The 23,324-nt window shown below is 40.5% G+C and overlaps 1 protein-coding gene across 4 annotated transcripts in view; it reads right to left on the bottom strand.

Annotated features, from left to right (window-relative positions):
• LOC114031804 (trafficking protein particle complex subunit 8) overlaps nt 1-16,182 on the bottom strand; it is a 135,806-nt gene extending 119,624 nt beyond the window's left edge. For 3 of the 4 annotated variants that reach the window (XM_027846943.1, XM_027846944.1, XM_027846946.1), the window contains exon 1: nt 16,026-16,182. In XM_027846943.1, coding sequence (XP_027702744.1) covers nt 16,026-16,182 — 157 coding nt within the window. Of the gene's footprint in view, nt 1-3,388; nt 3,437-16,025 lie in introns of all 4 variants that reach the window. The other variant, XM_027846945.1, reaches the window with a different exon arrangement.
• Nucleotides 16,183-23,324: the final 7,142 nt, after the last annotated feature.

The following is a 23,324-nucleotide window of genomic DNA, read 5'->3' as shown; positions in this document are numbered from 1 at the left end:
CAGGAGTGAAGAAGGTGTATCTGAGTGATGTTAGAAAGGTAAAATCAACAGGCTTTGGCAACAGACTGGATATGGCAGTGAGAGACTGAGGAGTCCTGGATAACAACTAGGTTGTGAGCCTGGGTGACTGGGAGGATGGCAGTAGTCTTGACAGTAACAGGGAAGTTATGCAGAAGGGAGGATTTTTGGGGGGAAAGATAATGAGTGGAGTTTAAGATGTCAATGGGGTATCTAATTCAAGATGTCTAATAGGAAGATGCAAGTCAGAAGGTTAGAAAAGAGTGTGAAAGTTGGATAAGAAGATTTGAGAATCATCACCAAGAAAGAGATGACAACTGAATCCTTGGGAGCTGATGAGATCGCCAAGTGAAATCAAAAGAAGAGAGGCCAGGACAGAACCCTGGGGACACCCACTGTTAGGAAGAGTAACCTGGATTAAGATCCAGCAAAGGAGACAAGAAGGACAGGTAGAACTAAATGAGTAGGGTCAAGAAGGCTAGGGATTGAGAAAAGGCCATTTGGTAATTAAGATTTGGCAATTAAAAGGTCACTATGGAGAGAACAGGTTTAGTTGACAGATTAGACAGATTGTAGAGAGCTAAGGAGTGAAAGAGGAGAAAGTGCAAGCAACTATTATAGATAGTCTTCTCAAGGAATTTAGTCACAAAAGGAGAGAGAGAGAGAGATATAGGTTAATGAGGGCAGTGAGGTGGCACAGTGGACAGAGTACTGGGCCTGCAGTCAGGAAGCCCTGCCTGAATTCAATTCCAGCCTCAGACACTTAGTAGGTGTGTGACCCTGGGTAAATCATTTAATCCTGTTTGCCTTAGTTTTCTCATCTGTAAAATGAACTGGAGAAGGAAATGGCAAACCAATCCAATACTTTTGCCAAGAAAACCCCCAACAAGGTCATGAAGACTCGGACATGATTGAAAATGACTGAACAACAACATATAGGCTGATAGCTAGTAGTGATGGATGGATCAAGTTAGGGGTTTTTGAGAACTGGAGAGTAATGGGCATGTTTACAAGCAGTGGGGAAGCAGCCAGCAGATAGGGAAAGATTCATATTATTAGTGAAAAGAGTGGGGATAATAAAGGGGATGATCTCCTGGAGAAGACAGGATGGAACAGGTTCACTTGTGCACACAAGGATTTTGAGCCGGGAAGGAGAAGAGCCACCTTTTCAGGTGAGACAGGAGTGAAGGAGATAATAGCAGAAGGCATCTTAGGGATGTGAGATGAGGTAGAGGGGGGAAAAGGTAGCTCTCAGTGAATGGCCTCAATTCTTTCAGTGAAATAAGAGACAAAGTTCTCAGCAGAGAAGGTGAAGCAAGTAAGAGTCATGCGAAGTTTGAGGTAAGATGAAAAGAGTCGAAAAACTGCCAGGGTGAGTGAGAGAGTGAGTCCATTAAAGAGGTGTAAAGAATTACCTTGGTACCGAAAGCCCAGTTGAGACCATGTAACAAATTTGTAGCAGACCCAATCAGCAGTTTCATGATTTTCTCTAGTTTCATTCAGTAGCATATGAATAGGAGCAAAGGCAGCAGATGTTGGGAGTAATCCAAGGCTGAAGACTGGCAGAGCAAGATAACGTTAGGATAAGGGGCAAAGAACTTGAAAGAAGAGGATGATTTAGAGTTGAACTGGTTGACTAAAAGGTCAATATGAGGAACAGAGGAGAATATAGTTAATGCAGGGGTGAAAAAGTAAAAAAGAACTGAGAGGTTGAAGAATTGGAGGTCATGGAGGACAAAGAACAGTCTGGTGCTGCAAGGAAGGTGAGACAAAAGGACAACAGATTGTGATAAGACAATCTAATTGTGAAGTTCAAGAACATAGAAGTGGTGCATTCATAGGTGATAAGATCAAAGGTGTATAGCTAAGGTTGAGGTGAAGGAATAAATCATGGGAAATGAGTAAGTTGAGAAACTGGTAGCTTAGGATGTTTAAGGGAATATTGATATGTATACTAAAGACTCTTAAAATGAGGGCAAAAGTTGGAGAAGAGAGAAAGATAATATGAGGGCAGGAGTTGGGGAAGAGAGAAAGACAATATGAGGAGAGAAGTTGGGGAAGAGAGAAAGACTTAATATGATGGCAAGAGTTGGGGAAGAGAGAAAGACTATAAGCCAAGCACTGAACTCCCTGAGGAAAAAGGAAAAAAAAAGAGCCACCAGAATTTGAGTTAGTAGTAGATATGGAATGAATGAACCTTAAAGGATAAGACGTTACTGAGTGATCATGGTAGAAAGAAAGCTTGGAAGTGGCAATGGAGAGCAAAGAATACTCCAATTCCCCTGCCTTGACCAGTGAATCAAGGGGACTAAGTGAAAGTACAACCAGTACTGAAAAGGGAGGTTGTGTCATCAGGAGGGAGACAGGTCTCAGTGGGAGTCAGAAGTTGGAAGGAGTGGAAAAGGAAAAGATTGAAGACAGAAAGCAGGTTTGTTACCTATGGAGCAGGAATTCCAAAGAGCAGAGTAGAAGAGGTGGGTAGCTTAAGAGTAAAGAATGGATGAGAGAGGTACTGCAAAGTAGAACTGGGTTGATAAGGATGGGAATAAAGGAGGAAGAAGTGGGGGATGGAGAAATGTCATGTGAGGGAGAGGGATGGGGGGGTTGTATCTGTGTGTGTTCATAATCACTGGGATGAATATGGTATGACACTTGAAGGTGGGAGTCTGTTAATCATTTAGGGATGAGTTCAGTTAAGTTATCAACACCCCTAGGGATTTGGTCTCAGGGTGGCACCCTCTCAGGGCATTAGGCAGCTCAAGGAAGGGACTAATAGAAGAGGTGATAAAATAGCATTTGTCACCTCCCACAGGCAAACCAGGCTGGGAGACCAGGGAAAGGAGAACAGTAGGATGACATTTCTCTCCTTCCAGTCAGGCAAAACAAGCCAGGCTGAGCTAAGAGATAGATTGATGGAGGAGAATGATACTTTTCTCATTACCCTGCAGGCAGGAAAAGAACTGGCATGAAGAAGCAAGGGAAGGAGGTGATCAGTGCAAGACAGAATGTCAGTGCAATGGAATGGCATATTTCCCTCCCTTCCCTGCAGCCAGAAAGCCGAAGCTGAGAGACATTACATGACTTGATCAGGATTCCCCAGCATTAGGAGCCTGAGGCAAAATTCAAACTCCAGTCCTCTTACTCCAAGTCCAGTGGTCTCCCCACTATGCCTTGTTTCCTGGGCAACATGGGGATAAAATGCAGACTAAGATCCAGGAAGGCAAAATGACTTGCACCAGGCCAGAGTGGAAGAGTAGAATTTGAACTCAGGATCTTTCATTCCAAATTCGGTATTCGTTCCAAAGCCTTTTAAAAGTAGACAGGCAGTGTGAAGCACAGGACTCATATAATCCCAGAATTTAATAGCTACCTGGTCTTAGGCAGGGCAATTAAAATTTCTGGGTCCCGGTTTCATCATCTGTAAAAGGAAAAATTCTGTCTAAGTTCACTCCAAGATCTCTTTTGGCCCTAAGGTTCTGAGCCACACACTGGGAGGTTGGGTGGGGGGAAGCAGTGAGGGTCTAATACAAGTAGATATTTGACAAAGGGGAAAGCTATCCAGAGGTTGTTTTGATTTTGTTTTTCTAAAATCAGAAAATAGCATGACTACAAAAACACAAAAATTGAACAAAGAAAAATCTGCAAATGACTTGTAATTCAAGTCACATGTTCCTCAAGTTTTGGGAGCCAATCTCAATGTTACTTCTTAAGTACTAAGTAGCTCTCTCAGGACACAGCTCTGAGGAGCCAAATAGACTCCCCAAGGATAGTTTAGTCCAGTAACTTTCTGAAATGGAAACTGTCACTGCACAGTTTCTTTTCTACCTCTCATCACTAAGCCCTTAGTCATAAAAAGGTCCCAATCAATTCCCTTACATGCACTAAGTGCATATGGTTCGTGATCGGATGAGACCCAGACCACTGCAGACCCATTCTTATAAATCAGCAGGATCCCAAATTTTTCTATCAATAAATAAGGAAGAATCTTCATCTATCCATTATCATCTATCCATTATCGTAGACCTCACTTCAGCACCAATATTTTATAAAAGCATTCTCATCCACCTGTAAATCCTAAAGATGAACTCTGGAAACTCGGTAAACTTTGTTCCTCACTGTCTTAACAGCAGGAATTAATTCTAGTCAATAAATCTTTTGCAACTGCCTTCTCACTCTCTTGTTATTCTACCTCTCTTCCAAAAATTCACAGGCTAATGAGTAATAAGATTATTATACAAATATTATACAAAATACAAAGAAATGCAGGAGCATTATGCCTCATAGGAAGAAGTCTCTTTTTTGCATATAGCAAAGGGATATGTAAAGCAGGAGAGGTCTGGTCTGTAAGATTTTATCCTTTACTACATTTACCACATTCTTCAGATTTAATCCATGCTTTTACCATGATTGTCCTTCAGTTTCTACTTCATCTTAGTAAATGAAATCTAAATAACAAAATTCCTGAATGGATTTAGGATGAGATTCGTTTTTTAGAGCTGAAAGAAACCATAAGAAACACTTTAGTCTAACTTCCTTTTACAGATGCGGAAACGAGACTCTGAAAGCTGTCATTTGTACATAGTCATACACCAAGTTAATGAGTCTGACTCCTATTCCAGCTATCTTCCTACTAAACCCCTCTTTCCTTTAGTGGCACAAATAATAGCATATCTCATGACTACAAGCAGAATCTCACCAATTTCAAACATAAGACTTCCTCATATTAGGGAACCCAGAAGATGAGTTAACTGGTTATATTTTAGGCTACTTTTAAAACTACTTCTCAGAGTAAGGAAGATTTTGTCTAATCTACTTGTACATAGCTAAAGAATTTTAAAAACTACTCTTGATGTGTCTTCAGACTTGCTTTCAACACCTCATTCTGACACTTCCTAGTGGTAAGACTGTAAGTAAGCCACTTAAACATTTTTTTAAATTAAATTTTATTTATTTTTGTTACATTTTAAATTCTGAACTGAATCCCTCCCTCCCTCCCCACCCTACATTAGATAAGACCACCATTTGACACAGATGTGTGTGTGTGTGTGTGTGTGTGTGTGTGTGTGTGTGTGTAGGGGGGATGCATGTGTAAAACCATACTATGCATACTTCTATTTATCAGTTCTTTCTTTGGAGGTGGGTAGCATCGTCTTTCATAGGTCCTTTGTAGTTGATTTGAATATGCACAATACTCAGAATAGCTTAGTTGTTCACCATTATTCTTCAAACAATATTGCTATTACTGTATACAACATTATCTTGGTTCTCCTCATTTCACGCTTTATTATTTCATGCAAGTCTTTCCATGTTTTTCTAAAAACAACTTGCTCATCATTTCTTAAAGTACATTAGTATTCCATCATAATCATATACCACAATTTGTTGAGCCATTCCCCAACTTACAGGCTGCCTATCAATTTCCAGTTCTTTGCCACCGAAGAGAGATACACTATAAATATTTTAGAACATATAGGTTCTTTTCCTTTTTCCCTGATCACCTTGGGAAACAGATGTAATAGTGATATTGCTGGGCCAAAGTTTTAGGTATAATTCCACATTGCTCTCCAAGATGGTTGGATGAGTTCACAGTTCCACCAACAATATATGAGTGTCCTAATTTTTCCAAATCCCTGTCAACATTTGTCATTTTCCCTTTCTATTATTTTAGCCATTTTGATAGGTGTGAGATATCTCAAAATAGTCTTAATTTACATTTCTCTAATCAATAATGACTTGGAGCATTTTTTTCATATGACTACATATAGTTTTGATTTCTTCATCAAAAAACTCCGGTTCATATCCTTTGAACATTTATCAATTGGGGAATGACTCACATTCTTATCAATTTGACAAATTTCTCTATATATTTGAGATGGGACCTATATCCAAGAAACTGTCTATAAAATTTTTTCCTCAGCTTTCTGCTTTCCTTCTAATCTTGGCTACATTGGTTTTATTTGTACAAAACCATTTTTAATTTAATGGAATCAAAATTATCTATTTTCTATCTCACAATGCTATCTCTTGTTTATTTATAAATTCTCCAGTCCGTAAGTGTGATAGGTAATATGTTCCATGTTCTTCTAATTTACTTGGGTTAACTCCCTTTATATCTAGGTCATTCTGACCTTATCTTAGTAAATGGTGTAAGATACTGGCCTATATCTATCACCTGTCAGCTGCTTTCCAGTTTTCCCAACAATTTTTACCAAATAGTGAATTCTTATCCCAAAAGCTTAAATCTTGCTCTTGCCTCAAAGTTTTCAATTTTCTCTCACGCCTTCACTGACCACTTTTCTGAGTACATGTTATAAAAAAGTAGAAGGCCCATTCCTTGAGAGATGGGAGTTTTTCTTTTCTGTATCCCTAGCACATCTTGTAACATAGTATACGCTTAATAAATGTTTAGGAAATTGAATCTAAAACAGAAAAAAAAAAGGGAAGATATATAAAGAAGAAAAAAAAACACCCTTTGAAGGCACTGTGACGTGGCAGAAAAAGCACCGACTCTGGAATCAAAAGACCTGGGGTTTAAATCCCATCTCTGATGTTTTACGACTTGTATACATGTCACTTAACCACCTTTATAAAATGAGAAATTCGACTGGCTGGACTCTGAGGTGCCTTCTAGCTCTGAATCTATGATCTTATGATAAATACATAGGAGAGGTCCAAAGTGTTTGAAAAACATGAGAGAGAGATTAATCCTAGGAAGACTTCATGAAGAAGCTGGTACCTCAACTGAATCCTGAAAGGAAGTAAGAGATTTCAAAAGGCAAAAAGGGAAGTTAGAAGAGAGAAGTCCGTTCCAGGCATAAAGGACGGTATAGAAAAAGCCATGATTAAAGCTCAAAGTATATGCAATCATTCAAAACACTAGTGAGCTAAGAAAGAAAAGGTTAAGTTGAAGCTTGATTCTGGAGGGCGTTAAATGTATAGACAAGAGGTACCTACTGCAACTTTGTTGCATTTTTTATCATATTAAGACACTATTGAAACTTTGTTAAGGATAGATCAGACAGGCAAGAGACCAAAGGCAGAAAGAACAATTTGGTTTAGTGGAAAGAGCACTAAACTTGGAGTCAAAGGACTTAGTTCAAATCCCCACTCTGTTATTCGTAGACTGTTCAAACAGTAGTCAGTTCATCTTGGCAACTGATTGTGCATTGACAGATAAAGAAGAAAAAGTCAAAAAAGACTCCAAATTTTTAATTTTGGATGACTGACAAACTAATATTTATCTTCAAAAGAGAAAGAGAATTTAGGGGAGGGGCAAGTGGGGGAGAAAAAAATGATGTGGTCAGGCTTGGGAGTGCTTAATTTTATATGATGTATAAAGTCCCTCCCAGTTCTGTGATCTTTAAGTTATGGTTATATCACCCACTTCAAACACTATTAAGTAGTTGTATTATTCCTATTCCCAGGAGCATACAAAAATGCCCTTACAAGTATCCATTTTTTCAAGTTAGACATAGGGACTGAACCTATAATTTCATCAGTATAGGAAATTCCTAAGTGAGGAAACTCCCTTTAACAACGTAGGTTGGAAATTTCTCTGTAAGTTATCATCTTAAATATTTGCCTAGAGCATTAAGAAGTCAAATGACTTGCCCAAGACCATATGGCCAGTACGTATCAGAGGCAAGATCTGATTCCAACTCTTCATTGTTCAAAACTGGATCTCTTTACACTATGCTGCCCTTATCAAGTTACCACTAGTAAAATGAAGATTTTAAATTACCTTCAGTGGGTTATTTTGTTTTCAGTGCTTACTATCATTCTCTACATGAATATGTATTTTGTTAATTTTGTAAATAAAAATACATTTGAGTGCTTTCCTCACACCATCATGAGTTACACATACTTTAGTGATTATCCTTATTTTACTGCTTAGGAACTGAGGCTCAGATAATTCAAATGAGTTTCCCAAGTTACTAAATGCTGATAAAAGAAGTCAAACTCAATACTTCTAATTCTAAGACCAATGCAGAGCAATCAAAATCTCACTGATTTTCTATTAAACACGATATTAAAAACAAAATGGGGAATAACTGAGGGAAGGAAATAAAAGTCAGATTTCAATTTTCCGGAAACAAAGCAAAAAAGGGTAAAACATAACTAAAATGAAAATACTTCAAATATATCAGGAAAACAAAACATTAAACATATACTATCTAAAGGGCACTTTAGTCTTGGTCAAACTACAGCTGAAGTACTGAATCTTCTTTTTAGGAATAATATTGAAAAACTGGACAGCATTTAGAGGAGGGCAGCCAGGATAATGAAATGCCTTCAGATCATGTAATATGAGGACCAGTTGAATGAACTAAGATGTTTATCCTGGAAAAGGGTGGACATGATATTTATGTCAAGTATTTAAAGGGTTGACATGTTGAAGATGGATAAGACTTGTCCTGCTTAGCCCCAGAGAGAACTAGAAGCAATGGATAAAAGTTGCAATGAGGCAAATTTAGATTTGTAGTAAGGAAAAACTTGCTACTCCTCAATCTCCTTTGCAAGATTTTAATCTAGGTCTTGCCAGCTAACAGTTGGTGTCCCCAGGGATCTGTCCTGGGCCCTCTTCTCTCAATACACTATTTTACTTGGTGACCTCATCAGTTTCCATGGATTGATGTAGTTATCATCTCTGATGATTCTCAAATTTACTTAGCCAGGTTTAATCTCTTTTCTAACCTCTTGACTTGCAACTCCTTGTCTATTAGACATCCTGAACTAGATGCTCCATAGACATCTTAAACTCAACATGTTCAAAAGTCAACTCATCATCTTTTCCCCCAAACCCTCCCCTCTTCTTAACTTCCTTATTACTGTCATGGCTACTACCACCCTCCCAGTTACCCACACTTACAACCTAGCTGTTATCTTCAACTCTTCAGTCTCTCTTACCACCACCCCCATATTCAATTTGTTGCCAAGGCCTGTTGATTATCTTTGTAACATCACTCAAAAATGCCTCCTTCTCTCTGATACTGCCACTACTCAGGTGCAGGCCTTTACTTCACACCTGTATGGGAATAGTCGGATGATTTGTCTCCCTGCTTCAAGTCTTCATCCACTTCAGTTCATCCTCCATTCTGCTGTCAATGATATTCTTAAAGTACAGGTCCAGTCATGTCGTTCCCTTCCTCTCCTCCCACCCCCTAATTCAATGATCTTCAGTGGCTCTCTATCACCTCCAGGACAAATATAAAATACTATTTGGGGTTCAAAGTTTTTCATAACCTGTCCCCTCCTTTCCAGTCCTTTCACATGTTATACCCTATTATGGACTCTAAACCAGGGACATTGGTTTTGTTGATGTTCCTAGAACAAAAAACTCTGTCTCCTGACTCCAAGCATTTTAGTGGCTATCAGCCCAATTCTTAGAATGCTTTCCCTCCCCATCTCTGCCACCTGGTTTCCTTCAAATTCCAGCTTAAAAAAAAAATCCCTCTGTTAATTATTTCCTATTTATCCTGTCAATAGTTTGTCTTCATATAGCTGTTTGCGTGTGTGTGTGTGTGTGTGTGTGTGTGTGTGTGTGTGTGTACACATATACACATAACAGGGAGGGCTGAGCTTTGAAGGAAGCTAGGGATTCTATAAGGTATAGATGAAGGAGTGAATATCTTGTGTAAAAGAACAGGTACAAGTGATATAATGTCGTGTAAAAAGAATATCAAGTAGATGCCAGTTTGACTGGAATACAGAATGAATAAAGGCTAGTAACATGTAATAAACCAGGAAAGACAGGCTAGAGTCAAATTGTAAATAGCTTTAAAAATATAATTTTGTATCAGATCCTAATGGTAAGAGAGAGGCACTGGAACTTCTTGAACAGGAGAGTGACATAGTCAGATATGTGCTTTGGGTATACATAATTAACAGCAAAGTGAAGGGTGAACTGGAGAGGAGAGAAATGGGAGGCAGGCAGAGCAATCAGGAGGCCTAGTAATACTAGAGGGAAAGAGGGCTTGAACCGGGATGATGTCTGTGTAAGTGGAGAGAAGGGGATGGATACAAGAGATATTGTGGAAACAGAATCAACAAGAATGGGCAACTGATTCAGCAGTCTTGAGGGAAAAGGAAGAGTCAAGAAGGTTACTCTAAGGTTACAAACATAGATAAGGGGCAGGATGGTGGTGCTCTCAAAAGAAATAGGAAGTTAGAAAGACAGTAAGTCATCTAGCATTTATCAAATACATAATATCTGCCATTCACTCTGTTAAACATAGATACAAAGAAAAGGAAACAGTAGGTCTTGCTCTCAAAGAGTCCACAGTCTAATGGGAGAGAAAACATATAAAGAGTCATATAAAAACAAGCTAGATAGAGGATGAATCGGAGGTAATCTCAGAGAGAAAGCACTAAAATTAAGGAAGACTAGGAAAGGCTTCTTGCAGAAAGTAGAACTTGAGTTGAGACTCGAAAGAAAGCCAGGGAAGTTAGGAAATAAAGATGAGGAGTAAGAGAGCTCTAGGCATGAGGGATAGCTAGTGAAGATGCTCAAAGTAGGGAGATGAAGCATGCTAAACACAGAATAGCAAAAGGCCAGTGTCACTGGATCACAGAATCAATAGAAGGCTACTTAGGTATAAGCTTTCCAGAAAACTGAAAGGGTAGAGAAGAGGTCAAGTTTTAAAGGGCTTTGAACACTAAAGAGAGAATTTTATATTTGATCCTGGAGGTGACAGGAGTCACTGGAGTTTGTTAAATATGGGGTTGACATAGTTAGATCCGCTTTAGGAAGATCAATTTGACAGCTGAATAGCGGACAGATTGAAGCAAAGAAAAACTTAATGTAGGAAGATCAACTAGCAGACAACTCCAATTTTAGGTATGAGGTGATAAAGACCTGCACTAGGATGGAGGAAGTGTCAGAGGAAAGAAGGGAGTGTCTATGAAAGATGCTACAAAGGTAGAAATGAAGGTAGAAAGGCAAGGACTTGGCAACTGACTGGATATGGCAGGGTGAGAGAGAAGTGGAAAATGATGTTTCCAGTTTGGGTGACTGGGAGGAAAGGAGAGAGGTGAGGGCTTGACCAGTAGATCTGAGAGTCATCTGCATAGAGATGATAATTGAGAAAAGGGTGTTTTGTCTTGTTTGGCTGGGGGAGATAGCAAGTTCTCTTTTAGACATGTAGATTTTCAGATGGTATGGAATGTCTAGTTGGAGATGTCCAATAGACAGTTGGGGATGCAAGACTAGAGTTCTGAAGAGAAACTAGAGCTGGATACACAGATCTAGGAGTAATTAACATAAAGGTGATAGCTGAATCCACAGGAGCTGATAAGACCACAAAGAAAGTATGTGTAAAGAAAGAGGGTCCAGAACTAAGCCCTGGTATAGGGCTCAAGGGATATGCTTTAGGGATATACCTGAACATAGGAAGTAGAACAGAAATGATAATCCAGCAACGGTGACTGAGAAGAAACAGGGCAGACAAATAGAAAGAACCAATAGGAAGATTCCAAGTATGATTAGATGGGAAAATGTAGAGGGAGAGGGTGTGGCAAATGCTGCAATGGGTTCAAGAAGGATAAAGAGTGAGAAAAGGACATCAAATAAGACAATTAAAAGACCATTAATAACCTTGGAGAGGGCAGTTTCGGTGATAGCGAGGTCAAAAGCCAGATTGCAATTACAAAGGCTCAAGAAATAAGAGGGACAGGACGGGAAGGGACGGGAAGGGAGGGGAGGGGAGGAGAGGAGGCAACAAACATTGACAGCCTTTTCTAAGAGTTTATCAGTGATCTTTGACAAAGACATTTCAGTCAAGCTGAAGAATAATAGATCAACTGCAATGAACTAAATATAAATCATTAAAGAAATGGAAAGCACTACATATAGGCAATTTTTCAAAGAATATGACTGTGAAAAGAAGAGAAAAGCAGTAGCTAGTTGGTGTAGATGGTTTGAGGGAAAGTTTTTTTTTTGTTTTTTTTTTAGAATTGGGAATATCTAAACATGTTTGTGGGCAGATGAGAAGGATCCAGTGGCAAAGAAGAAATTGAAATTGAAGCTATCAGACAAAGAAGAGTTGGCTGCTGGTGCAAAGTTCTGAAGAAAATGAGAAGAATCGGAATAAGGGCTCAGATAGTGAGATTAGCCTAATGAAAGAATGATACTTCATCTTCAGCAAAGAGGAATTATGATGCAAAAAAGTTTTGAGCAGTGAAGAAGAGTTCCTATCATATGGCCTCAATCTTCTTGGTGAAACAGAAGGCCAAGTCATTTCCTATAAGTGAAAGAGATAAGGATACAGCAAGACATTTAAAGAAAGCAGAAAAGGTATTGTGATTATACTGTGGAAAAATGGAGAAAAGAAGGGAAGTTCATAAAAGGCTTTCTGGATGAGGAGGTTTATCCTCCTTACAAGAAGATAAGGATTCAGGGGCTTGAAGATGAAGAAGCATATTCAAGGCAACAGATATTGGGAAGCAAAGATGGAGTATAGAGTTCAGAGAATAACTAGCTGTCAAGTTTGAACTAGATCATCATCTCTTACCAACTAATTGTATGTGTACCCCAAGGTTCAGTCCTGAGCCCTCTTCTCTACCTTCTCAGTGATTTCATCAGCTTCAATGGAATGAATTATCACATCTATACAAATAAGTTGAGGGGAGGGGAAGGAGATATATATACACACACACACACATATATATATGTATGTATGTATGTATATATCAAGTCCCAGTCTCTCCTAAATCTACTCTCACAACATCAGTTCCTTATTGAATACTTTGAAATGAATATCTTGCATACTTCTTGATTTCAATATGTCACTTAGCTTTCCCTTCAAACCTACCCCTCTTCCAAACTTTCCTATTTCTGTTGAGAGTACCATCATCATTCTAATTACTTAGGTTAGCAAATTCAAATTCATCCTCAACTCCTCACTCTTCCTCATTTCTAATATCCAATCACTTGCCAAATTTGATGTTTCTAGCTTCACAAAATCTCTCATATCCAATCCCTTCACTCTACTCACATGGTCATCACTCTAGTTTAGGCCCCTATCACCTCTCAAAAGTACTATTAAAATAACATTCTAACTGATTCCCCTGTCTCTAGTTTCTTCCCACTCTACTCCATTCCCCATATGGCTGCTAAAGTGATTTTTCTAAAGCACAGATCTGACTACTCAGTAAATTCCAGTTGTTCACTATTACTTCTATGGTCAAATAAACCTACACACATATTACACTAGCTAGGTGGTTTAGTGGATAGAGCATGGACTTGGAGTCAGGAAGATCTGACTTCAAATCCTGCTTTAGATACTTGCTATGCAGTGTGAACCTAGGTAAGTATTTAACCTCTCTCAGCCTTACTTTCTCTTTTGAAAAAGGAGGATATTAGTATTTACTTCACAGGATTGCTGTGAGCATCAAATGAGTTAAAACATATAAAGCCCTCTGCAAACTTTAAAGTGTGTGTGCATAAATGTATGTATGTGTAAATATTATGCTGTCGTCCTCAAAGACATGTAAGCTTCTTGAGAGCAAAGAGAGTTTTATTTTTGGTTTGTACCTCCAGTACCTCACAGAGGGGTGCTTAGCACAAAGCAGACACCTAAAGAAATCAAGCCATAAGCATTTATTAGTGGTATACCTGTTTCATCCCTCCCAGTAGAATGTAAATTCCCAGAGAACAGGAACTGTTATTTTTGTCTTTGTATCCACAGAACCTCACACAAAGCAAGTGATAAATAAATGTTCAACAAAGAAGGGAGAAAAGAATGAAGGAAGGAAGGAAAGAAGGAAGTTTACTCTAAAAGAAATTTAATATACATTGAGATTCTGTTATAATAAGTACATTGCTAGCCATCTGGAAACGTCATAGGATTCTGACACAAAATTTTCCTGGTTTGGGATTGTTATAGCCTTTGTTTTCATAAACTGAAAACACGGTATAACAAATAAAGGGTCAGCCTTGAAATTAGGGAGAGCTGTGTTTAAGTCCTACCTCTGACATGTATTGGCATCAAGAAAATGGGCAAATCACTTAACCTCTGAGTACCTACCCCCTCCCCCAGCCAACATTCCAAGACTATAAATTGTATGAGTTGCCAAATTGCATCTAGAGATCTGTTTTACCCAAGATCAGGTGAATTCACACACCAATTAAATCAGAATTCAAGACCAAAAAAAAGGGGGGTGGGGGGCAAATACTAAAAACAGTTGAAGTTCAACTGTTCTGCAATGAAACAGCTTTAAATCTAGCAGAAGTGGGAAAAGTCACACATATACCAAATGTTTCCACTTCCCCTTTTTAGACCTTATGTGTTAAAGTGATCAATGTTTGGGGGGGTTTAATTTGGGTTTTTCCCCCATAGAAGAATTTAAGAAAGGATGAGATTGGCAAATTTAAAGTGGGAAAATCGAAAGTTGAAGGACTGTTGCTTCTTGATAGAACAACAGTAATTTTCCAAGAGGCCAACTACAACTCAGCTCTCCTTCTTTTCCCTTTCTAGTATAAGAAGCACATCATTCTAGCACACTTTACCATAGAGTATTGCATGCATATGTGGTGTGCATGTTGTTACTAGATTACTGTTGTGTGAAAAGGGTACAGCTAACATCTGGCCACTCTCTGGCCACAGAAATAGTGTTGCTTAAAGACTGTGTATAATAGTATTCACTGTAATAGGATTTCACATGTACCTTGTTAGTCTGTTGCAGGATGCTTGGTTACATTATACCTGGAGTTGTGATCTGTAACTTCTATCCTTTAGGACTTTTTGCAACTACAATCTTGAAATTCAATTCTTTTGCTCCTCCCACTTAAAGTACCTAAAACTGGAGAACAGATGCAGTCTCTTCAGTAAAAGAAGAGACAGCTTGGTATCCAGCTAGGCTGGACAACCAATTGTCAGATATATCATAGAGGGAATTCTTTTTAGGTACTCCTTGGAATTGGCCTCTGAGATCTCTTCCAACAAGGTGATTCTAACTTTCCTGAATGGTTTAGTAAAGTCATTTACCTGCCTGAGGAGAGAAAGATGGACTAGATGCTCTTCAGGTCCCTTCCAATTCTTTATAGATAACCCAGTCAATCCATGATTAACATCAGTCAATAGTTGTTTTTATACAGTTGTTCTTAAAGTGCAATTCCTCCCCAGGCCCTTTCAGAGGGTTCACAAGGTCAAAATGACTTTTATAATACTAGAATGGTTTAATTTCCAATATAGTAAATATTAATAGAATTCCACATAAACAAAAGCTCTTGGGGAAGGGGGTCCTCAATAATTCTGAATCGTGTAAAAGGCTCCTGAGATCAAAAAAGTTTAAGAATAGCTAACGATGTAACAACTGACTTGCTGTGCTCATTCATTACCTGTTAGCAATTCAGTCCTGACAAGAAGGGCTTATTGCAGGGTTCATCACTCATGCTGGAATTCTTAAAATTGCTAGATTAAAGTTTAAAAGATAAAGAATGCCTAATAGATGTAAAACGGTGGACTTAAAGGAGGAAGTGGACTCAAACAGATAAATACCAAACAAACGTACGGAACCACATACACCTCATGAAAGTTTGCTTAAATAGGAAGCTCAAGATAACAAATACCTTCTTTACTAGGTTGAGCCTAACTACCAGAGCTTAGAGACAAATAACGTGGTTTCTCAGGTGACATTCTCTCACCCCAATTCCCCCCCACCTGCCCCCAAATTCGCCCAGCAACTTCCTGTTTGCCTCTCAGGTGCAATGGCTGCATTCCAGCCTCCTCCTCCTCCCTGCACAGCTGGCGACCCGCAATGGGGAGAGATGACAGACCAAGAGCGCTTCTCCTGAGCTCACGTTTTTCCTGATACTTCGGCGCGACGCGGACGGGGAGGGTGCTGGTGAGGATGCTGAGGCGGCCGAGGGGGCCCCGAGAGCCGGGACAGCTCCCAGCCCGTCTGGCCCCATCTCCAGGCCCTGGCAACCCCGAGGGGCCTCGGCCCGAGATGTAAACAGTGCCTCCCCGCCCCGCACCCGGCCTGGCCCGGCCACCACGGACACGTACCCTCGGAGGTAAGGCGGGAGAAGGGCTTGAGGAGCTCGGCGAAGCTGAGGTGGTTGCGGCGGGTGAGCCGCTCGGCCTCCTCGCTGCACAGCGCGGCCACGCACGGCACGAACGAGTCTGGGATCAGCTCCTGCACCGACTGCACACACTGGGCCATCGCGGCCGCGCCGCCGCCGCTGCGGCTGACAGCGACCCCGCGACCGCCTCCGCCCGGGCCCAGCCGGGCGGGGCCGCTCACCCGAGCCCGGAGAGGAAGGAGCCGCCCCAACCGCCGCCGCTGCCGCCCAGAATGTCGCGACCCCCGCGTCTGCGCCGCCGCCCCTCACATCCCCCGCGGGGCAAGCGGGACCCCGACAATCGCCGCTCAGTCCTCCTCCCCGCGGCCCTCGGTCACCGCCCGACAGGAGCCTCCATGTTGAGGCCGAACCCTGATCGACCGGCAGTACCAGTCCCGGCAGCCCCCGCGCTCGTCCCTCACGTGACTGGGTCAAAGACGGAGGAAAGAGAAGTGGGAGGGATGGACTGGGAGGGGAGCCGGAAGCTGAGTGGGGACCGGGGAGAATGGGCGGGTGGGGCTGTTGTGAGGTGGGGAGGGGGAAGAGGGGAAGAAAGCGGTGTGGGCATGCGCCTTGTGGCGAGGCTGTCACATTCGGAGTTCGAACACCTGCCCCAGCTGGACTCCAGGAGCGAGAGCGCGGATGGTGACTAAGTTTGTGGGGCGGAGTTTAAGGGGAGGAGCGCGCGCTCCCTGGAGGCCCAGTTGTCTGGGGACGCAAACGCACCGAGCGCCCGCGAGGCAGCTACTTGCATTCTTCTTCGGCAGCTGTTTTGCAACTGTTTGCATTCTTTACTGACTTCTTACTCGGTGGCCTCACGGTTTACAGACTGTCACTTACAAAGAGTTTGACCCAATTTATCTGAAAGCTATCCAAGCTATGCAGATTTCACCTGGCTTTGAGCTTTGCTTAGAAGGAATTAGGGCAAGTTCCACTCTGACCACCAGAGAGCAAGAATTTAGGATGTTTGGTTAAAATACGAGGGTGAACTGGAACAGAGTAGATATTTAGGGTAGTAGTGTGTTCGAACGGTGATGCTCAACTTTTCTTCAACAGCTGACGAATGTTTTAAAGTCACAGGATATACCTACCTCCTTTTCCATTTAAGATTGTGCTTGGGATTACTTAATGATAAAGTCTCATTCATTCATACATTTAGTAAGTATTTTGAAGATTAGTAATATGCAGGGTACAGTGCTGGGGATGGATATAAATCTCTGGTTTCCAAAGAGCTTTCAGTTTATGGAAATTAGTCACTTCTCACATTTCTACAAAATAGGATCATACATGGCCAAAACGAGACTGAAGCAAACTTACTGAAAATTTGAACGTACCTCTCTCACAGGCTCGTTTTGGGCAACAGGATAAAACAACTCTCAGACTATGTTACTCTCCCTGCTGAAAAGCATGCCCCATAACACAAGAAAAGATAGGGTATTTATTAAACACTTACTATGTGCCAAGCACTGTGCTAAGTGCAGGGAATAAAAATAAAAGAAAAAAAGACAGTCTCTATCCTCAAGGAGCTTAAATACATGGCATAAAGACACAAGGAGAATACTTGCTGACCAACCCACAAAGCATTTAAATTTATCAAGACTTTCAAATTACAATAATTTTGAGCTGTGAATAGATTTTGTATCAGCAATGACTGAAATCTTGGAAGGAAGAAAATCTTGATGGCTGCCACTTTTTATCAGGGTGGCTGAACATTAAGAATTCTCATCCCCTCATCTACTTGAAAAAATGTGGGAACAGTAAGAATATTTTGGCTCCAATTCCAATATAAACAGTTGAAGCAACAAATTCACTAAAGTGAAAACCCAGGAGAATGTTGCCTTACCCCTATAAAATAATAATTATGTGAACCTGCAGAGGTTGTTTTAGGCCCAGGACTGAGGGAGTTGTAGTCCTGACAAAGATAGACCTGGAAAGATTCCAATCTCCTGAAATGTTCCTAGTGGAGAAGACCCATTGTAGAGTCAGATCAGAACTAGCTTTCTATTAAGACAGTTCTGCCATAACTTGACATATGTGTTCCCAATAGCATGGATGGTGTTGTGTAAAATCACTCAATTAAAAACCACAGAGCTTATAAGGGAAATGGAGCTTAGGGATACAACTCTCAAAAATATCAAGAATACATTAAAAAAAGATAGAATCTAGTTTTAAAAACAGCACAATTTTAAAAGGTTAATAAATACATAAATAGTATAATAAATAGTAGCTGCAAGCTAGGTATCCAGGCTTTGGGAGCTTGAGTGGGACACCATGGTGAAAGAGGATAGGTGGGGGAGGTGATAAAGACCAGCCCTTCTCTGGTGATAGCTTCTCCTGTAGGAGAAGATATACAATAAATCTGGCACTTTATCTTCACAAAGACCTGAAATTTACTTATGGAAGTGGTCCTCAGAAGGGTTGCTTGTAGCTCATGACTTATTGTGAAATGGTGCAGTTTTCTGAATTCTCACTATTTCTCAGAAGAAATCTCACAGAAGTAAATTCAAAATTCTCATTATGCTCAGAATATTTGCTAATATATTAATTATATTGGAACAAATTTGCATTTTCAAAACACTCATTATAGCAGAACTGTCCATATGTGTATCTGAGCAAAGTGGAACTTTGTCATACGAAGTATGAGCATCTCCTTTGGAATTGATTGTGGGACATGGGAGACACTGGCACAGGATCATCCAAAATGACTTGTCCTCATGGGCAAAGCATAATTGAAGCAGTTCAAAAGAAACTCAAGATGCTCAAATTTAGAAAATCCACCCCAAATATTCACATGGATTATTTGTGCCCAACCTATGGCAAAATTATTTTTTAAATTGATTTATTTTTAATTTTCAATATTCACTTCCATAAGCTTTTGAGTTTTAAATTTTCTCCCCTGGTCCTCCCCTCCCCCTCCCCAAGATGTCATGCAATCTGACATAGGCTCTACATATACATTCCTATTAAACATATTTTCACATTAGTCATGTTGTAAAGAAGAATTAGAACCAATAGGAGGAACCACAAGAAAGAAGAAACAAAACAAAACAGAAGAGAAAAAAAGAAAAGAGAGCAAATAGTATGCTTAGATCTGCATTCCAATTCCATAGTTCTTTCTCTGGATGTAGATAGCATTTTCCATCATGAGACTTTTGGAGATGTCTTAGATCCTTGCATTGCTGAGAAGAGCTAAGTTAGTCATCGTATAACATAGCGTACAACGTTCCCCTGGTTCTGCTCACTTCACTCAGCATCAGTCCATACAAGTCTTTCTAGGTTTTTCTGAAGTTTGCCTGCTCTTCACTTCTTATAGCACAGTAGTATTCCATTACATTCATATACCACAACTTGTTCAGTCATTCTCCAATTGATGGGGATCCCCTCAATTTCTAAGTCTTTGCCACCACAAAAAAAGCTGCTATAAATATTTTTGTACATGTGGGTCCTTTCCCCATTTTTATGATCTCTTTGGGATACAGTGCTATTGTTGGATCAAAGGGTATGCACATTTTTATAGCCCTTTGGGCATAGTTCCAAATTGCTCTCCAGAATGTTTGGATCAATTCACAACTCCACCAACAATGCATTAGTGTTCCAATTTTCCCGCATCTTCTCCAACAAAATAAATAAATTATCTTTTTAAAAAGTATACCAAGAACAAACACACATACACCCAACACCTAGGGGCATAATACTCTACTACCAATACCTAGAACTAAAAAGGACCCCAAACCTGATTTTGTGGCCACATGGCCTAAAGTCAGGGTGTGGAGGAGAGGTAGCCCTTCCTCCATGCCCAGTTCAGTGCATGATGCCTAAGCTTTGGACGAACAGGATCTTCACCTTCTGGACACTGCCAGAAAGAGAGAAACGATGTCCTGGTCTAATAGTTTTAGAGACAGAGACTGTTTTCATCTATGCACCCAATGGAAAGTGGCTACTGCCACTCACTTGGGAGCTATCCAAAAATTTGGGTATATGAGGTATTCAGGGAGGACTAGCTCCTCTGGTGAGAGGGTTAGCCAAGCCCTTTTTAGGGCTGCTTGTCCACCTGTTACCCAGTTCTCACCTGTGACTCCAAGAAGCCATAGCATGCTCATCAACCATACTCCAGTAAATCACCGTGGCAGAAAGGCTAAACTAGAAAGGTTGAGAGAAGCTAACAGGCTTCATACCCATTGGTGAGTTATGGGAGATACCTACCCTAAGCATAAGAAGACTTCTTCCAGCAGAATGGATGGACAAGAACAATTTGTTCCAGGTCATGAAGGCAGCTGAAGCAAACTCTGTGGACCACTTAGGGCTTGGTAAAACATCGAAGAAGCCAAGGTCTTCCACTGCATCCTGAACCATCACCAGTCATCCTGACTTTTTCTTGTCACTGGACTTAATAACTCTGCCAATTTTGAGCAACCCTGCCTCACTTAAATCCAACTCATATGCAAGTCAATACAACACTCATCATCCACTATTTTATTTATTGCCTCAATAACGGAATGTCATTGGTCTTCTTTAAAAATGAAGGACAAACAACAACAATCCAAAAATGGAATAGATTTTCTTAAGAAGTAGAGTGTTCCCTTTTGTTAAAGGTATTCAAGCAAAGGCTGGATGACCCCTTTTTAGGTATGGTGTAGAAGGGATTATTTTTTGGGTATGGTTACTGAGATCCCTTCTTTTGTGTAAATTGGTCCTAGCCAGGAGCTTCCACCAGCCTGCACGTATCATCCAGGCTTGGGAACATGCCCAGTATGTTACTTCAGGGTGGAGATACCTAGATCAAGTTGAGCTCAAAATTAAGTCTCCTTTTCATGCATTCCTGGATAGAAGATCCAAATTTAGCCAAAATTCCCTTAGGCCCCGAAAGTTTGGGCTCCTCGACTACAAGAAAAGTGCTAAATTTTGTGGAGCTATCCTAGACTAGGTGCTGGCCCCAAAAGCAAGTCCTCAATCTGGAGAGTTTGAATCAATTACATTAAAAAAAAACACTTTTACTAAATATAAATATACATTAAAGATATACAGATGTAGCTTTCTAGGACCTTTATGAATGCGATGCTTCCAGGACGTTAACAAAGATAGCCCATTCCAGAATAAACAGTTCATCCAACCCACAGAGCTACCTTCCCTTCTTGACCCTAGTTTATATAAGGTTCTCCAAGAAGCACATCTTTAATGCATTTAGCCTAACGTTGTTCCAATCTCCACAATGAAGGATTAAACATGTCTTTTAAGTCATTAACACTATGTAGCCCTAATCAACTCTTCTTTTCCCTGTCCCTCATCTCATATCACTTAGATGCCTTCTGTCACTATTTGCTCCTTCACTTGTTTCACCCAAAGAAGTGACCCTTGAATTTGGTAAGACAAACCCCTCTACATACACAAATAATCCCATTTCATCCCATTCTTTCTAGCAAATTTACCCCTCTATGACCCATACTCCCACTAATTTTCAATCTTCATACCTTATATGCTTACTACTTCTGTACTATCTATAAACATGCCTATGTCTCCCCATCTTCAAAAAAATCTCACTTGAACTCCATCCCCGATAGATATCAGTATTTATATATCCTGCCTTTTATAGTGAAACTTCTTGAAAAGGCTATTTCTATTAGATGCCCACTTCCCTTCCTCTCTCTTAATTCTCTACCATCTGGCTTTTGATCTCATCATTCAACTGAAACTACTCTCTCTGAAGTTACTAATGAACTCATCCTTCTTAACCTCTCAGCAGTCTTTGACACTGTTGGTCACCCTATTCTCCTTGATACTCTTTTCTCTCTAGGTTTTTGTAGCACTGCTCTTTCCTGGTTCTCCTACCTGTCTGCTCCTTTTCCGTGTCCTTTGCTCAGTCTTGACCCAGGTCACGTCCACTAATGATGAGGGTCCCCCAAAATTCTATACTAGACCATCTTATATTCTCCTATATTATTTCACTTGGTAATTTCATCCATTTCCATGTATATAGTTATCATCTATATGCAGATGACTCTCAGATCTACTTATCTAGCCCTAACTTCTTTCCCAACCTCCAGAAATGAATCTTTAGCTGCCTATTAGACATTTTGAATTGGATGTCCCATAAACATCTTAAACTTTCCATGTCTAAACCTGAGCTCATTATTCCCCCTCCAAAAAAATACCTTCTCCCTTTCCAAACTTGCCCAGTTACTATAAAGGATACCACCATCCTACTAGTCACTCAGGTTCACAACCTATGTGTCAACTTTAACTTCCTCACTCTCACTCTCCATATCCAATCAGTCATCAAGTTCTATCCTGTCTACCTTCATTTACACCTCAGTAACAGCTCTCACATATATCCCCTTCTCTCTTCTGACAACCATTATCCTGGTGCAGCTCTCATCACCTCACATCTGGACTATTGCAATAGCTGGTTGGTCTCCCTGCCTCAAGTCTCTCCCTACTGTAATCCATTCTACACTCAGAGAACAAAATTATTTTCTTACAATGTAAGTCTGGTCCTATCAACACCCCCTGCCCCCCTCCAATTCAATAAACTCCAGGGACTCTATATTGCCTCTTTTAGGCTCTCAAAACCCTTTATAACCTGGTCCCTTCCTACCTTTCCAGTCTTCTTACACCTTACACCCCTCCACATAGTCTCTGATCCAGTGACACTGTCCTCCTTGCTAATCTTGGCACAGAACACTCAATCTCCCCACTCTAAGTATTTTCACAGGCTGTTCCCACACCTGGAATTCTCTCCTCATCTTTTCATTTCCCTGGCTTCCTTCTCAGCTAAAGTCCCATCTACTGTAAGAAGTCTTTCCCAGTCATTCTTAATCTTAGTGCCTTTCCCTTCAGACTACCCCCAATTTATCCTGAAAATGTCTTGTTTATGTACAGTTGTTTGAATTTGGTGACCCTAATAGACTGTGAGCTCCTTGAGAGCAGGGACTGTTTGTTTTTTGCCTTTCATCCCTAGTGCTTAGCACAGTGCCTGGAATATAACAGCTATTTAAATGCTAGTTGACTTACAGCCCAAAGCCTGGGCAAAATGGCACTTAGGACAGTAGTTATGATTGTTTAGGGCCATCAAGAGACTGTTTACTTCTCCTTGTATCTACCTATCCTTCAATAAAGTCTATGTAAGAAAGCCAACCACAAGTGTGTTCCAATGCTCAAATATCACAAATCCTGGAACCCAATAGCATGGACCAAGATAAGTGTGTGTGTGTGTGTGTGTGTGTGTGTGTGTGTGTGTGTGTGTGTG

This window comes from Vombatus ursinus, unplaced genomic scaffold (assembly GCF_900497805.2).
Source record: "Vombatus ursinus unplaced genomic scaffold, bare-nosed wombat genome assembly UNPS02015255.1, whole genome shotgun sequence".
NCBI classification, from domain to species: Eukaryota; Metazoa; Chordata; class Mammalia; order Diprotodontia; family Vombatidae; genus Vombatus; species Vombatus ursinus.
The sequence above is the reverse complement of the archived record's forward strand: the minus strand, read 5'-3'. Positions and strand labels throughout refer to the sequence as shown.